This window comes from Echeneis naucrates, chromosome 18 (assembly GCF_900963305.1).
Source record: "Echeneis naucrates chromosome 18, fEcheNa1.1, whole genome shotgun sequence".
Classification (NCBI taxonomy): Eukaryota; Metazoa; Chordata; class Actinopteri; order Carangiformes; family Echeneidae; genus Echeneis; species Echeneis naucrates.
This window is the reverse complement of record NC_042528.1, coordinates 3,159,345-3,176,253: the sequence shown is the minus strand read 5'-3', so window position 1 is coordinate 3,176,253 and position 16,909 is coordinate 3,159,345. Positions and strand designations below refer to the sequence as shown.

At 43.7% G+C, this 16,909-nt stretch overlaps 1 protein-coding gene across 2 annotated transcripts in view; it reads right to left on the bottom strand.

The window, feature by feature from the left end:
- Positions 1-1,908: 1,908 nt before the first annotated feature.
- pacs1 (phosphofurin acidic cluster sorting protein 1) overlaps positions 1,909-16,909 on the bottom strand; it is a 40,407-nt gene continuing 25,406 nt past the window's right edge. The window contains exons 4-24 of one of the 2 annotated variants that reach the window (XM_029526241.1): positions 16,078-16,203; positions 12,019-12,163; positions 11,835-11,926; positions 10,898-10,975; positions 9,261-9,320; positions 7,814-7,974; positions 7,423-7,516; positions 6,604-6,687; positions 6,238-6,359; positions 5,927-6,062; positions 5,489-5,593; positions 5,245-5,351; positions 4,928-5,082; positions 4,727-4,837; positions 4,537-4,639; positions 4,407-4,449; positions 4,271-4,313; positions 4,041-4,182; positions 3,638-3,876; positions 3,252-3,371; positions 1,909-3,134 (exon numbers count right to left, since the gene is read on the bottom strand). In XM_029526241.1, the coding sequence (XP_029382101.1) occupies positions 3,016-3,134; positions 3,252-3,371; positions 3,638-3,876; positions 4,041-4,182; positions 4,271-4,313; positions 4,407-4,449; positions 4,537-4,639; positions 4,727-4,837; positions 4,928-5,082; positions 5,245-5,351; positions 5,489-5,593; positions 5,927-6,062; positions 6,238-6,359; positions 6,604-6,687; positions 7,423-7,516; positions 7,814-7,974; positions 9,261-9,320; positions 10,898-10,975; positions 11,835-11,926; positions 12,019-12,163; positions 16,078-16,203 (2,385 nt within the window). In that variant the 3' untranslated portion in view covers positions 1,909-3,015. The remainder of the gene's footprint in view (positions 3,135-3,251; positions 3,372-3,637; positions 3,877-4,040; positions 4,183-4,270; positions 4,314-4,406; positions 4,450-4,536; positions 4,640-4,726; positions 4,838-4,927; positions 5,083-5,244; positions 5,352-5,488; positions 5,594-5,926; positions 6,063-6,237; positions 6,360-6,603; positions 6,688-7,422; positions 7,517-7,813; positions 7,975-9,260; positions 9,321-10,897; positions 10,976-11,834; positions 11,927-12,018; positions 12,164-16,077; positions 16,204-16,909) is intronic. The other variant, XM_029526242.1, reaches the window with a different exon arrangement.

The window sequence follows — 16,909 nt, the reverse complement described above, 5'->3', positions numbered from 1 at the left end:
GTTTCATTTCAAAATGCCAAAATTATATAAGATCAGTTATTAGAAAATCAGCTTGCTTTGTCTGGAAATGATGCTGATGAGCAAAATCAATGAGCTCAAACTGGCTCTGCAGAGCTAGAGTGGTGGGGAGAAATGTTGGGTGTCAGTTTTCTTTGCTTTTTTTTCCTACCAGTCACCACTTCCATATTCGACACCTGACCCATTGTGAATGTAAAAATGTTGATTAGTGCAGCTTTAAAGAGGCATTATACAGCTGAAGGGATAATTCATGGAAATTTGGTCTCAAAATCTGGCAGCACTCAAGTCTTTTCCATTCAATAGCAGCTCAAAGTACTTATTAACATTAATGAAGTTATAAGTGGCAAATTATAGAGTAATTTGGTACCATCATATCTCAAGTCTCAGTTTGGATTAAGTAACTTGTAAATCAAACCCTGCCTCTTTTTGGAGGCCATCAATCAGTTAGTCTTGTAAGCCCTTTAGTCTACAGTAAAGCAACTCAAATGGGGAAAAAAAAAAAAGAAATATATATATATATAGAGGTTTCAAGAGGCTGCGTTCAAGAGGCCCACTGGCCGTTTGACTTTTACTGTTGTTGTTTACATAGAGAAATGTCCAAACTCAATGTCGGTCATCTCAAGTGACTGCGCTACAGTGGTGGAGCAGTTCATGTCTAAAAATCTGGAATCAAGCCGATTTACGCTAAATGGTGATTTTCATAGTGGCACATAACTCGGCTGTTGCCTTGAAATCAGGTGTTCACAAAGATGCAGGATAGCAAATGTAAACTAAAGTCGATACATTCGAATCTTTGAAAGTACTTCTAATCAATCAACACGAGGCTGAGCGTGTGTTCAGTGGTGACAGATGAGCGCTTAACCAAACAGAGAGCGAACAGACCATCCAACAGGAAACCTTGTGCAACAGGTGCTGTCCAACAAGAACAACACAAAGGAAGGCAGAGTTTGAGACATGCTGCTGATATCACAACTGCAACACTGCACTTTCTATTCTATTATCAAACTGAAAAAAATGAATCATTGGCATTAACAATATCAAAGAAAGAAATATTTAGCTAATACTGGATGGAAAGTGTTACAATGCAGGTGACACAAGGCAGAGCTGCACAGCTTTGATTTCTTTTAAAACACACACAATTATAAACCACTAATCCAGATACATTCTTTGAGTTTGGATTTTCTTATTTTTTTTTTAGCCATTTTTGAATTGCATTGATATTAAAAAAAAAAAAAAAAAAAAAAAGGATCTTTAGTAAACATCTGCACTCACCTTGTACCAGGCTGCAAAGTGAACAAACCCACCACTGCAGCTTTTGCAACCCTAATCTAATAATCACATCACCAAACAGTGCCGACACGCACACCCACACACACACTCATACACACAAACCAATTGCATGCCCTCTGTTGCAAGGTAGAAAAAAAGTATCTCTCCTGTTTAGTGATTTTTTTTTTTTTGTGTTTGTTTTATGATTTCTGACCACAATACATTTATTTCACCATATACACACACTTGTTACCTTTTACTGTACACTCACTAATCACCTCACGACATCTTAGAGAAAGCATGAAGGAAGCAGACCTGTGCCAAAATATCTCAAACCCCAACATGGCCCCCCCCTGTTATAATTGGTAAAAACGATGGGACACTCCCAAGACGTGCATTTTGACCAGGTCTGCTGTTTTCTCTGATGAGAAAGCTGCCAGTCCGTTGCCAATAAAGAGAGGACATTTTGAGGACAACTGGCGACAACGTTGTGCTTTATTGCAGGTAAGTAACTCCCATTCTTGTGGAATAAATGCGCATGAAGAAGCTGGGCTTACACCCACCCTCCAAAAAAAAAAAAAAAAAATCCCATTAGCACTGCTGTTTTAGACTGTCTAAATATGCATTTTGTTTCCTGTTGCATATTTGGTCGGGCCTACTGTTAAGAGGGTTCTTTTTTTTTTTTATATACCAGCTGCAAACACCCAGATGGTCTGTGTGTAATCATAAGTGCATAGCAAATATGAAGATAATGGAAACTGCACATTAAAGTAGCCCCCTGCCCTGAAATCCAGGAGCTCTTCACAAAAACGCACATTATGCATACCGAAACAGCATTAAAGGGAAGGGTTGTCACTATTATTCACGAGAGCACATTTAATAAAACATACACCTCCCCTAGATTTTCTTTTTTTTTTTTTTTAAAGGAAATGTTTGACAGTAGATCTCCAAATGACTTGTTCTGGTACAGAAAGAAATATCTATTGTCACTCGAAAAGCCCTTTAAAAATATATTTTTTTTAAAAGACTGGGCTGTTTTGAAGGGGATGTGTTCTACTGATGTAGAATAGGTGGAGGAGAAGCCTTTTATTGAGGGCATTTTTTGAGCAGATGAGACTTTTTCTTCATGCAAACACTGAAGCCCTGCTGCATTACTGTTTGTTCACTGTGAGTTACTGTTTCGCGGCACATGAGTGGTGTACATCTGTTCGTTTATTGCATGCACGTGTGGATCGGGTCGCTGAGGTTCTCCCAAAGGTCAGGTGTCAAAAGTTGAGGGTCAGATTTTAAGGGCTTGAAATCGGTGAGTTGTTGCATGCTATTGCATTCCATAGAACGGAAACATAAATGGCAGTTAGCTAATAAACTTGTGCTGTAAGCCCCTCATAAACACACACACACACACACACACACACACACAAACACACGATACATTCAGGTGTGCATGCACACTTTCCACACACACACAGAAACAGAAAGGGGCATTAAAGTGACTAGTAACAGCGCCACACCCTCCTCCTTCTCCTCCTCAAACACAAATAAGACAACTGTAGCAAACATGAAATTAAAGAAAGAAAACGTGTCCGGCCACTCGACGTCTTCTCTCAGCTTGACAGCTGCTGAGAGGCGGGGTCTCATGTGTGTGTGTGTGTGTGTGTGAAGATGTGATGGGGGTCGAGGAGAGTCAAAGGTCAAGTCTGCGTCAGAGGAATCAAGGGGCGGTAACCCCTAGGAAGGGGGCTTGCTGTAGCCAAAAAGTCCAACAGGTAGGTATTTGACGTGGGTCGGCCACTGGGCGGCCAGCTGGAAGAACTTGACGTCGTTCCACTCCACACCATCTATGGACACTGGAGGGAAACACAGTGCGTCAGCAGATTTAAAGAGAAGTGAAGATTTAAAAACTCCAAAGAAAAACACTCCTTGTGGAGACGAGCGAAGGCGCGACCACAAACGTTTCAGGTTACCTTTCAGGATGGTCTGCTGCTGCTTGGCAGAGCAGATGAGTCGGCTGATGCCTTCAATGACTTGGCTCTTTGAGTCCACATCCTTTTCCTTGGGCTTCTTTCCTAAGAAGATGGTGGGAACTGAAAGGAGAAAGGTGGAACAGAAATAATTGCAGGGTTGGATCTTGGCTTTCATCTACTGCTTCGGTTGAATTTAATTAAACTCCAACCAGTTTGGTAACATTTCGTTTCACTGTGTCAGATAAACAGCACTGTTAAGTGAAAAATAGATCCTCTCGCTAACAAACAAATGGCTTAAACCTTCCACCGTTCAGGTCAGTACATTGATTTCACAGTTTGAAACCTTCAATCAAAACTGGCAGCAGCTAAATGTGACGAATCTTCACCTTTCTTGTTCTTCTCCTTGGTGACCACAGTCATGGCCATGGTGCTGACTTGGGCCTGTGGGTCACTGCTGCCCCCGCCTGGTAGCCTGCTAACCTGCAGCGAGCGGAAGGCGCTCTTCAGTGTATTCTTGCAGCCCGTGTCACGTCTCTCGCCCTCCCGCCGCTTCTCGGCTAAGGAGGCCAGCCAGTAATCCACCTGCAGGCCGATGGCGTCCACGCCGTGAGACATGCTGGGACTCCTGTGGACACAAAGTTCGATATTAAAAAAGCAAAACAAAACACTTTCCTGGCACAGAGAGGATAGTCGACAAAGCAGTATGTGCCACAACTCATTTAAACTCAGAACTGAGTATAAAAGAAGAGACAGAGGGAAGATAAAGAAAGGAGGGGAGGTGAGTTTTACCCTTGCACTGTCAGGACGCTGCCCATGGAGGGGGAAGAAGGGGGAGTAGCCGCCTCTTTTATCATCCCTGTGGGGGAGCCGTGGGAGGGGGGAGACGTCGAGGGGACGGCCAGACTCACGGCCACGCCCTCTTCTGTATCTCCTTAATGATCATTACAACAAGAAAAATGTTAGAAAGCTGTCAACCGCTTCGAATCGGAGCAGATAGATGAATCATTTTGAAGGATCACCTGTTGGAGAAGGACCAGACTCAATGAGACCGACCTTCACTACCTGGAAAGGGGGGGGAGCAGATAATCTCATATGAGCATTCATTTCTTCAGTGCACAACCTGCTTTAATTCCATCCCATCGTGAACAATCTTACCCCAATGAAGGGAATGAATTTCTGGTAAGAGTCTTCATCTCGCCTGAAAAGGGAGAACAGAGAATATTCAAGACAGCTGAAGAGTAGATAAACAAAGCTGTGCTTCTCTGCGGGATCTGTTTGCACTCACGTCCTGTGTTTGCAGGTCAGCATGGCCTCGGCGATGGGCAGCTGATGTGTGACTGTGGCGCCGCTGATGTACTGGGCGATCCTTCCCGCCACATCCAGCTGGTCTGGAGGTAACAGAGGAGGAGGAGGAAATTTAATCGCAGACAGGGGGCGGATTTGTGTGTCGTGCAGTGACTGATGACGGGCTGTACCTGTCTGCGGCGGCTCGGCGCGACCGAACACGTCCCTCCACGCTCCATCCAGGAACGACGAGCTGTAGCGGTTGTCAAGTGCGCCGAGGTGTTTGGCAACCGGGTGGGAGCCTGATGGAGAAGATGGCGATCAGTAACGAAGCCACGCCCCCACCAAAACATAACCTCTGACCTCATTAGTCACCATGGAAACACTCTTACCTAGAGGCACCACCAGGAAGCGCATGTGGTTGAGCCAGTCCGATGTTTTGTTGGCAAGCTGGGTGACGAAGAACTGCAAGATGGCGCCGAGGTAACTCTGGCTGCCCACCGCCGCCACCTTGACTGCTCTGGGCATGGACGAGTTACAGTTACAGCTGCAGGGAGAGAGAGAGAGAGAGAGACGCTATCAGAAGAAGAAGAAGAAGAAGACGCTCAGAGCAGTGAAAAAGTCAAAGCTGATGAGTCATCCTGCCAACTAAGGGCCACCATGAATCAGAATGTGTGTGCGCGAATGTTGGCTTCCCAGAAACACTCACAATTTCTGGATGCGAGTGAGCACAGCAGACAGCACTGCCTGGATCTCAGCCGCCGAACACGTGCAGACGACCGGGTGTCTCTGGACCTGGAGCTGCTCTGCAACATACTGCAACACACAGACACACAAAAAGCGATTAAAAAAAAAAAAAAAAAAAAAAAAAAACAGTGAAAATGTTTTGGGGCTTGTTTGTTTTTGTTTTTTTTTACTTGGATTTGATTTACACACACAGAGATAAACCGTACCTGCCCCTGCCAGTCCGTTCCGTTGACGAGGATCAGATTCTCTGGGAGGGCAGAGTCCGACAACAAGATCTGATTCAGCTGGTCGTACACAGCCTTCCTCAAGACCTGCAGTCACACACACACACAGATTCTGAGTACATAAACCCCTCCTGCAGGGATGCATTTACTCTCCAGGTGACTCATCAGCACATAAATAATTCATTTCTGAGCTCCAGGTGAGTCAGGAGGCGTGTGGACAAGAAGGGGGTTGGAACGATGGAAGCAGGTCCTCTGAAGTGTAAAACCCTCTACGGGAATACTGCAAAATGGCAATCTATTTTTGTGTGCTGGGTTTAAACCATGCTGCGGCTTATGGAGAGATCCTGGAATGAGTGGAGAAAAAAAAAGACAAAAATCTCTTCATTAAAATGTTAATTTTGACTCTTTTCAGTCCCATACCGGTGTGCTGTGGCCCAGCTCCGGGGATCTCTCCGAGTCTGAGCTGTTGGTGCGCTCACTCAGAGGTTTGGACAGCTGCCTCTCTTTCATGGGAGTGCTGCTGCGCTTCTGTCGGGGTGTGTGGCCTCCGTCCAGCCTGGAGACCGAACCCATACAAAGGTGGAAAGACTTTATTTATTATTCACTATTTTTTTTTTTAGAAAAATTAGAAGAAATTGCACAAACACAAAAACAGCAAGGCTTCCTATTTTTCTGCACACATGTTGAAATTACACATCTGAGTTCAGCAGCTAATTTTCTAAATGTTTTACCGCGGTGACGGCATGGCCTGGATTTCACTTCTACTGCTCTTCATGGGTGTACGAGGTTTCTCCGCCACTGACACAGTGATGCAGGGGCCGACCTCGGCGAACAGCTCCTGATCTGTCAGCTCCTACACACATTGGCACACACCACACACAGTCCAAAAGACAAACCGTCAGTGTCAAAGAAAGGAGATATTTCCCATCCTAAAGTCATCCTCTCCGGCACATCTTAATTATTTTTTACCCCTCAGTCTGTCTCTCAATCTGTCTCGCTTACAGCACAGATGGCATCCGAGCCCCCTCAGAGTGATATTAAAGATCCCCCCACACACACACACACGCGCTCTCTGACTTGCAGTGTAGGAGTCATACCAGTGTGTCAGTCTCAGACAGGGCCTCCTCCAGGTTGCGGCTGCGGGAGGGTTTCATCTTCTCCAAAGGAGGCTGCTCCCCCTGCTGGGAAAACAGCAGAGCACCACAGATACAAAAATCAAAACAGGCACCCTCGTGCAGCCAAAGTGCTCAGCTTTGATGGAGAACATTAACACCAGGCAAAAAAAAAAAAAAAAGAAATCACACAAGATATTGGGCCATGAATGGAAATCAAAAGGAAAGCCAGATGACGGCCACAGCACTAAATCCTCATTGCAATGTTCCTATTAAAAAGGGGGACTGCAGCCGTGTCAGTGCAGCAGAGGTGCTAAGTGAAATCTTGTCAGCTCTGCTTATCGAGTGGATGCTTTCTGCCACTGAGCTATGAAATTAAGCAAACGTTTGTCAGAAGCTTTCCTGAATGCAACGGGAACCCCAGCTGTGGTGATTCTCATTTAGCTGTTTAGTTCTGCATGGCGTCTGCTCTGCTTTTCTGCTCCTCAGATTTACCTTTTGACCCCTTTGGTGATGAAAATGCTGCTCACAGGGTTTTTTGGCTGCCTTAACAAAAAACTTAAAATGAAGCAATGGCAAATCCTTCATGAGATTAACAGCTTAGCACTATCAGCGCACACCGGCTGCACTTATCTGCAGACCACACACTGCACCTGTCGCACAGGTCTTAGCGACGTCTGGTTGTAATGGCAGACGCCCATCGAATACAAAATCCACAGAGCTCAGCTCAAACATATCAGATTTTGTTCAGCCTACGTCAGCTCGACTCCCACTGACGCTTCCTGGCGAATCGCAGTTACTCACCGGACTGAAAGTGTCTCGGCCCAAACTGCCTTTGCTATTCAGACTGCCGATCTCCGTCTGCGAGCTCGACTGAGACATCCCCTCGAAGAACGGCCTGAACGCACAACAACATAAGGAAGGAGCTCTTATTATTCGAATCTTGGTGTTGGTTTCTACGACAGAAATACTTAATACTTGAATTTATTAAATGTTAAATGTGATGACAGTAAGAAGTTAAAGAGTAGTTTAGCAGCTTACGCTGATTTATATTTATATCTGGCCTGTAAAATGTGTTTGTGTGTTGCTGTAATGGGCAGTTTTCACCAGCAGATGGAGTCCCATGAATTTGTGAAACAGAAATACACAGCAACAAAAGTGTGGGTGCATATGGTGAATATTAGTGCGTGCCGACCTCAGCTTAGGTTTGGGGGTGCTGAGGATGCTGTCGGTCTCCTCCATCTCTGGCCCGCTGTCGCTGGGGTTGTACATCTCCAGGCTGTCGTAGAGCTCGTCCAGGTCCTCCTCCACCTCCTGGATCTGCTCCCTGGACACGTGCTCCAGACCAAAATCAACCTGGATCAGACACGGTGAAGACAAGAAGGCCGATGGGCAAAAGTTGTTTTTCAGCTTCAAACGTTTAGTTTTTTTTTTTAACACCCCCATTCATCTTTTCTGTTCACTCATAAATGCTACAAAAACTAGAAATATGTCGACCCCAGCAGTAATGCTGTGCACAGACGACAGCCAGTTTGTGCTGCTGACACCAAATCTTGCCCACAAGGTTCTCAAAGTCTGAGCTTTCACAGATGGTGGAAAGGAAAAACGAAAGGAGAGAGATGTTTACATGCCACAGTAAGCTGTTTCATTTCAGAGAGAGTCACGTGGCTCGGCAGACAGTGCGTCTTTAACCTGGTTACTGTGGCCCAGTTATGGCACTTCAACACACCAGCCTAAAACTGGATCAACACGGTGCATGTAAACACGTGTATCCACGTCTCCAATGGCCTTTTTACTACTGATCAATATTAAATCTGTTCACCTCACCATTTCAGGACACTCTTCTTGCTCTTAGTTTTGCCACGGCATCATCTCTATTTAAAGGTAAAACCTAAAGTGAGTCCATGATAATAAAACACGCATTATAATATTTTGTGCTTTGTTACTTCTTCACATCTCCAGGAATGATATGAGATGAACTAAAAGGGGGTTGCAATAAGCAGCTGGTGCATCACTGAGCAGCGGCAAGAAGTTTAATAGCTCTACCAGGAACATTATTAACACTTATTAATCAAAGCAAAGTTGTTTGCAAGAGGAAGTATTAAAAGTGCAAATGGAGGAGGCGTAGCTGTGGGAGACGTCATCGGGTTCGATTAAAGCAGAAGATTTTAAAGTCACAGGATCATTTTCATGCACGACCTTCGTTTGATGTGAATAAAAGATCCGGATTGATTCACAAATGGCTCCTGAGGTTTGGTGCCTTTGACAGCTGCTCAGCCTGTGGTCAAGAATGAACTTCAGCGACAGAGCTTGCAGTAAAAATAAACATCTCACAGAGTCTAAATAAGGGCACGCAGAAGATAACCAGCGGCATACACAAGAGACACAAACGCACACGTTTTGGTTGATGAACAAACACACAGACATTTCTGTTCTATTTTAATCTATGGTGTTTAGTGTTGCCTTTTTTTTTTTTACGCCGCCAGCTGAATCTCAGTTGTTCTGCTGCATCTTTCGTACGCTCCTCTCCGTTTTCAAAGCTGAACTAAAAATCATGTTGACTCAAGTGACACCTCTTAGTGCAGACATTAGGATCTGTGAGTGACATCTGCAGGGGAAGGAGGAAATGATGCAGCACCTACCTCATCTGTGACTTTAAACCTTTTCAGCAAGGCGACAAACTTCTGCTTGATGTTGGGTTGCTGCAGAGAAATGAAGAGGACAACATGAGATGGATGTTCACATCCTCGTGTGTGAGTGGATGACAGAAGTGAGATGTATCGGGAATTTCTGAATTCCTTTCACGCTTGATGAGTCAAGACAACAGCAGCTAATGGATGCAGCGTCTGGACATATTTCTGCATGTCACATAAAGTTGAAGTGTGAAGCCCATGCAGGCTGTGCTGTGGCTACATCTTGCTCTACGAAACAGGAATATGTTATTCAGGTTTTCAAGTCGACAGTTTTCATCGCAGATATTTGGCTGGATGAGCGCAAAAGCTTGTTTATTATTAAAACAAGGCGAGTTTTTTGAAAAGGAAAGTGTAACATATCAGCGGTGACTCAGCAGCTCAAGGTTTTTTCTGGAAATATGCTTTTTTCTCTGAGCTTGTTGTCTCAAAGTTCAGCTCATTTAGAGCACATGACATCTGACAGAGACGAGAAAATGACTGTGAGCCAGAGCTGTTTGAATTATTTAGCGCGGCTACAAGAATTTCTTCATAACCTTGAATAAGTGATTTTCATGAGTTTTTCACCTCTTAAGGATAGAAGATGTGACCACAACACAGATAAATCTTCATCTTTTAAGCTTGTAAAATGAATATACCTGGAAACAGTTATAGGTGAACATTATCATTCTTCCAAAGAATCTAAATACATTTTTGTTCTGTTTTTGCTCTTTAACGTCACCAGAAAGGTGAAGTAAAAGGGTTCATTGTTTTCCTTTTTGAAATTCTTTACGAACATGATCAAAAATGCCAGAGGAACGACGAAAAAGGGATGACAGAGGCTCTATACACATTCCTGTGTTATTAAAAAGCACCTCACTCTGTTACTTCAGGGAACAACAGCTGGACGTGTGAGAACATATTTTGGGCTGAAGGAGGAAACGTAATGCTCCTCTGTGTCTGCGTGGCTTTAGAGAGCTGTTGCGTTTTGGAGATTGTGTCCTTATTTTCCGTCTGTGTGTGTCTGCCTACTGCAGCGGAGGTCAGAGAGGATGCTGTGATGGCTGTTGATTGTGTATTTGCGGTCATGTGTGTACTTCTACTGCAGAAATTATGATTGTGTGTGTGTGTGTGTTGTGCACAGGCGGTGGTGTTGGGCAGCAGTGACAATCTCACTGAGACCTCCACAAGAGTGATCCATTAAAAACCTGCTTAGACAAACACCTGCTGTTACACACACACACACACACTGCTTAGCTTCTGTCAGTAACAACTGTATTTTTCATGGTTGTCGAGAATTGTGTGTTAATCTGCGTCTCTGCTGAGTCTTGTGTATGTATGTGGTTTGTGTTATTGCATGTCCTTGTAGTTTGCCGTCTCCCCCCAAGAAAATTGGTCGAAGTTACATGTATCAAGAATGAAAGGGAGAAATGGATTCACAGAGAAACCAACGGCACAGAATGGAGAGAGCAGTCGAATCAAATTTATTTGAAAGAGCTTTTTCTCGAAGCTGGTTTGCAGCAAATTGCTTTTCAGAAATAACAAGCAGGTTCAGACAGACAGAGGAAGAAGGAGAGAGATCGGGATAGTAGAAGAGGTATTTTTCTTACTCTGGTGATGGCGGCGTTGGAAGGGAGCTTACGCCTCGGCTTCTTCTTCCTCACCTCGTCTTCTTCATCATACAGATACTGGGAGGGAGAGCGAAAGAACATGCCTTAAAATTTATTTTGTTCTTTTACAAGATTTACAAGATCTCCTGACATCATTTCTTTTACGTATGAAGAATTTGGTCTCATCGAAGTTGCAGCTACAAAACGTTTAAACAGCACAGGTTATTGTTGAGACCACATCAGTTTGAGGTAAAACCAAAACTGACGCACAAAATGACACAAAGTGACATTCGGTGCAGAGTTCACCTTTACTCTCTCCTCCAAATCATTTTCTCTACACTGACAGCACTTCTTGTAGTGGCTTCAGTGTTATTATCACCAAAAGCCCAACAGACTGAAATCCTCCAATCCTCCATCTTGTCCCACAGACCAACACCTTCCTGCCGCTCAGCCTCCCTCCATCCCTCCTTTAGCCTTTTCGATCCAGTTTCCGAAGCTTTATCGCTCTGCTATCTGCTTGCTACTTTCTCTCTCTGACTGACAGCTGACTATTCTCCTTCACGACCCCCCCGAGGGCTGCTGCTTTCTCTCTCATAATCCGAAAGGAAGGAGGCATCACAGGACACAAAAACACAGGCTCTCTGCTGAGCCGGTTTGTTTGTGGACTCTGCCGCTTGTTATCTCAAGTTCTTTAACAGAAGCGAGCGAAGAAGAAAATAGAACAAAGCGCGAAAGCGGGTCATTTTCTATAACTGCTGTTGTCTGCTGTAGTCACATATTTCCATCATTTACAGATGAGACCGATGAACCAAATACGTTTAGTAATGAAAATAGGATGTGTTCATAAAGCCTGGATTAATTCATGAACCGAGCAAAAGCTGCCAGTAAAGTGACTTTATGAATCATGACGGCCACAGCAAACCGGCAGATTACTCACCTGCCCGTGGATGGGATCATCGCTGCCCTCCTGCTCCGACGAGTAGCTCTCCTCCTCTTCCTCAGAGTAGTTGTCAATGTCGGGAGAGCGATCTGTGGAGACAGAAGCATAAGAAACCATAACATGGGGACGGTTTGGCAGAGAGAAAGAGGAAGAGGCCGATGAAGTGGAGTGATGTGCCTACCTGACATTTTGGCTTTGGGTGCCTCGTGGTCGATGGGCTGGCTGGACAGGGAGTAGACTCTGACCTCGGCGACTGGCACAGAGGCGTCCTTCAGCTGGCTGTGGAGCCCCAGGACCTGGGCCCCTTCGCTGGGGTGCTGCATCACCTGAGGGGAAGAAAAAGCAGAGGGGACTGGCTTTGATCACAGCACGGTGCGTCAACGTAAACCTCAGGAGGTTGTTTATGTGGGAAACCTACGAAGAAGCTCAGGTCTGCTCGGCTGTTTTCAGCATGGGCCGGCACAAAGCCAAACATTGTCATGTTTTTGTCAGAATGGCCTTTTCAGATTTTCTTTTATTGCAAAGAGGAAACATGTACATTTCCTCATTTCATTTGGCAGACGCTGAACGCAGCAGCCTTAAAAAACAGGAAGACAGCAAACACTCGTCTCAGATCACAAAAGATGATTTCATTTCCTATATCAAAAGATGTTTTGATCTCTGAAAATAATGAAGGCCAAAGGCTTCTATTCTGCACATTTTTCTGTTCTGTATGTAATTTTAATAAAATGTTCTAAAAACAACTAAGATGCATCAGAAAGGTGAAAGCGTTACATGCAAAAGGAAGCAAGACAGTTACTGAAACAAAAAGAGCCAAACGCATAAATATCTGGCAAATATTCAGAAGATAATTAATTGTGGTCCTCCTACACACTAAAATAAAACAGGATTACACGCAGACGTGGAAGAGGAGGAGAAAGAAATACAGAGACAGGCAGGTAAGACAGAAGCAAGACACAAGAAAACAGATGATGGCAGAAAGATGGCGCAAAAAAGGGAGCAGTAAGAAGATAAACAGAAATTGCAGTTGGGGATTAACCAAATCAAACCGCATCTACCACAATGACAGATGAAATACAAACATGTGAGGGAGCAAAAAATAAATAAATAAATAAATGCTTTGGCTCTGCAGCTGCAGCCCGAAGCAGCATCCTGTGTGTGTCTGAATAAGTGACATCCACCTTCCCTCAGCAGTCTGGTCACACTCACGGAGCTAATGAAGTCTGAGCAGCTTATTATGGAGACCTCAGCCACATTAAAGGGAAGAAACACGCCTATACATCCATTCACTCGGACGAGCTTCAGCTAGAGGCTGCAGATGAATCCAACGCAGCCGGTTCCTGCTGCTAATTTTAAAACATTTTCCCGTCAGAAAGACAATTATGCAAATCTGACAAGGCAACCAGCACAAAGTTGCAATGTGCATATTCATGAGAGACTGGTTAGAGGGACCTCGTTGCCAATTTTACTCATGAAGAGGCTAAATCCACGGATGGATTTACTTCACGTTCATGTTCTGCCACAGCTTTTTAAAATTCATTCTAAAAAAAAAATAAATAAAAATAAAAATGGCTAAACTACTGATTCTGCTGCTGCCTTGACTAATGTGATGCCTAATGTTGAACAGCATGCAGTAAATTCTTCCCCAAAATATACTCTCATCTCACAGATAATTAAAATGTACTGAGCCGGTCAATTTTCCTCTTTCCATTACTGCACGACATTAGTTGATCCGAGTGGTGGGAAAAGAGTATAAAGAAGTTATTTAAATCTAGTTAAATGGAAACAGCTCATAAATGACATGATTTTGCATTATGAAGTCATGTTATGGGGAAAAAAAAGGCACAAAAGTGTGCAAGAGAGGCAGACAGGCAGCAGAAGCTCTTCTTACTTTCTCATTCACCAAAATTACTTATTTGTCCGCTTAAAAATAACAAATGAACTGGACCTCCCTCCGCCATCAACGTAACGGGACATCACACTAAACCTGCAACATGAGCGAATGGTTCATGATCTGCTTTGGAGTTTGCAGCTCATGCCACAGATATGCAACCTTTTAAAGACACGGGAGTCAAAACGTACGTCTCTTTCAGAGAGAGAAAGTTCAACTAATCAGCATGCAAATGCTTTTTAACTCAATCCGCTCAGGGCTTTTGCTGGCAAAGTATTTTTTGCCAATTTGCCAAGCATTTCATTACGTTGGATTTATAGCTCAAAAAAACATTTGGGTCCTCAATTTTGAGAACTTCCTGCATGTTTTTCCTTTTTAAATCATATATGATGGTAAATTAAATGCCTTCTTTGGTTTTGGACAGTAGGTTGAATAAAAGAAAAAATAATGGGCAGATTGGTTTGTAGCTAAAAGAACTTAAGGCATCAAAGAAACGAGGCGTAATCCGCTCTGGTTTCATTCTGATAACATCTAAAATGTACAGGAAATATCTTCTCCCTGCAGTCCCTGCTGGGTCAGAGCAAACTACCTGTCACATCAAACTCAGACGATGCCGTCAAAGTGACAGTTCTTCATTAAAATGTACCATCTGGAAAAACCACAGTGTGTCCCCTTCAGCATATTATTTTTCTGACACACACACACACACACACACACACACACACACGCACGGCACTCTAGGCAGAATATGCAAACCATTTTGTTTGTTGTTTCACTGCAACTGCCAAGAAAAGGAGTTAGAGCCTTTTAAAACACGAGAGTCCACATTTGTGTCCTTTGCCCTCTGAAGCAGTTTGCAGCCAACCTGCCTGTGGGAGCAGCCTCATGAATAAAATTTGACTTTATTTTACATGCAGAGACAGCCGGCAGGCATCCCCACTATTTAGATAAAGACGCCTTTTCATCAGTGCCGGCATTTTCCCTGCAGATTCGCACTACATATCGGCTTACTCTACTATTGTGTTTTGTTTAATTTGTTTCTGATAAGAGACGAGACCGTCTGGTTCTGGAAACCAAACCTGCTCCCTGATTAATTCTGTATTTATGTTCTGCTCTCTTCATAAAGTATTTTGTGGTGTGACAGTTCGTTAAATGTGTTTTAGACTCTGAATAATTTCGGCTTCACTCAAAGACAGCCTGCAAAAGTCACCATGTGAGAGCAAACTGTGCGCACAGCCAAGTGGACTAACACACACACAGACACCATAAATTACAACCCTTTTGAAAATGACTCCTTATTGTGGCAGACAGAGAAATGCACGGAGCTTTTGGCAGAAGAGAAAGAAATTTAATCGGACGTTTGATTCATGGTGGCGAAGAGGAGAACACAGAGCCAAAGATCAAAATCCAAGTTTCATTTTGAAATGCACTCACTTGAAATGAGTTGAGATGAAGGTTGCCGCTAAATAAGTTTCAAATGGCGTCGCCATGAATAAAATTTTCCAGACTATAAAAGGGTGAGGGGGGGGTGAAGCAGGACGAGATTTGCATGGGAAGCAGCGCGAAAGCGGTAATGGGCCTAAGACGACACTTAGCGAAATGAAGTTAAACTCAGATTGGATGGAAGCAGGGAAACAAAGGCTGCGTTTAGGGAAATGAGCCTTTGACCGGTAGTTTGTTGGGTCAACAGCTCAGATCAGCGGGGACATTTGTCTGGCTGAAGAGGATGAGACTCCGCTGACTCAACAACTCACAGCTGACGTGCCCTAAGATATGCAGCTTAACCTCCGTCTGCTGCTGCAGAGGTGCTCTGCTGAAAACACACTCCTAATGAGGAGCTTTGTGTCGCTCTCTCTCCATTCATCTGGACAACACTTTCAAGTGCAGCTGCTCTGTTCTTCTTGCTTTGTGCAGTTTTTGTTGTTGTTGTTTGAGACTTTAACTAAAAGAAACTGGATGTTTTTTTCCCTGCAAGCACAGATTATTTTAGACTCACTTTAAAATGGATTTCAAAGTGGGATTGTTCATCATACTTAAATGCAAATTGCATCCTCTTGAAACAAGGACAGAAAGTCCTTTGTTAACAGCTGTGCTGCAAATATAACGGAAGTTTTACTTTCTTAATTTCTGTCTACTGTTTAAAAAATGAAAACAAAAGCGAAAAAAAAAAACACCAATCAACGCACTGTAATCACACAACGTTACCAGATAAACTGATTTAAATTCAGTAGAAACTCATTCGCTCTCAGTGGCTCCTTTCTTTAAACATGAGAAATCCTCAACAGATTCAGGGAAAAGTGGGAAAAACTAACTAGCACAGCCATCACAGGTCGAGTCAAGCTGCGATACCTCTGCCATGTTGATGAGGCCCAGGGCCAGCGTCTTGTAGCCCAGGATTGTGCGGTTCTTGTATCGTTTCCGTCGCTGCAGCATGATCTGTAGCTTGTTGGCGTCCCTCTTAAGGAAGTGTGGATACTGCAGGTGCAAACACAAACACAAATATTAAAAAAATAAATAAGGGCGTGATGAGACAGCTGATAACTGGGTCGATCCAGCTGGTTCGCTGAATAAGGCCTCCACACCACCTGACCCCTCCGTGGCGTCGCATCTGAACTGTGACATAAAGCATCCATTAAGGATCTCAACGGCTGCGCTATAAAGAGGAATAAAACCAGCTCCTGTAGCACCGTTCAAAGACATGAAATCACTGCGCCGCTCAGTTTTAATGGGCTTCCGCTCAGCAGTGCTGCTGCTGAAACTTTAATGTATAATATACAGCGTCTGCCTCAGTGTGCCAGTAAAAAGAGGAAAACTCCCCGACGTTTTAGAAACAAGGAAATTGTGAATGGTGATTGAGAGTTACGATCACCGTGCTCGGGCTGAATGCACCGACAGCCAACGATGGACGCTCTCTACTAATTGCAATATAGTTGGTCTAAGATCTTTATTTGACTATCGTGGCTAAAAATAAATTTTTACTGGCTCTAGATATGCAAATATTCTTCGCTGTTTTGCCATAATATTGTAAATTGAATCATGCAAATTAACTGTGAAGGATTGACTTTGGAATCTGAGCCAAATCTAAATCCATCAAAATCAGCATTAAGTAATCTAATAAATCACAATTCAATAAATCCAGAGATAAATATATATAAATAAATTGATGAATTATTTTCTTGAA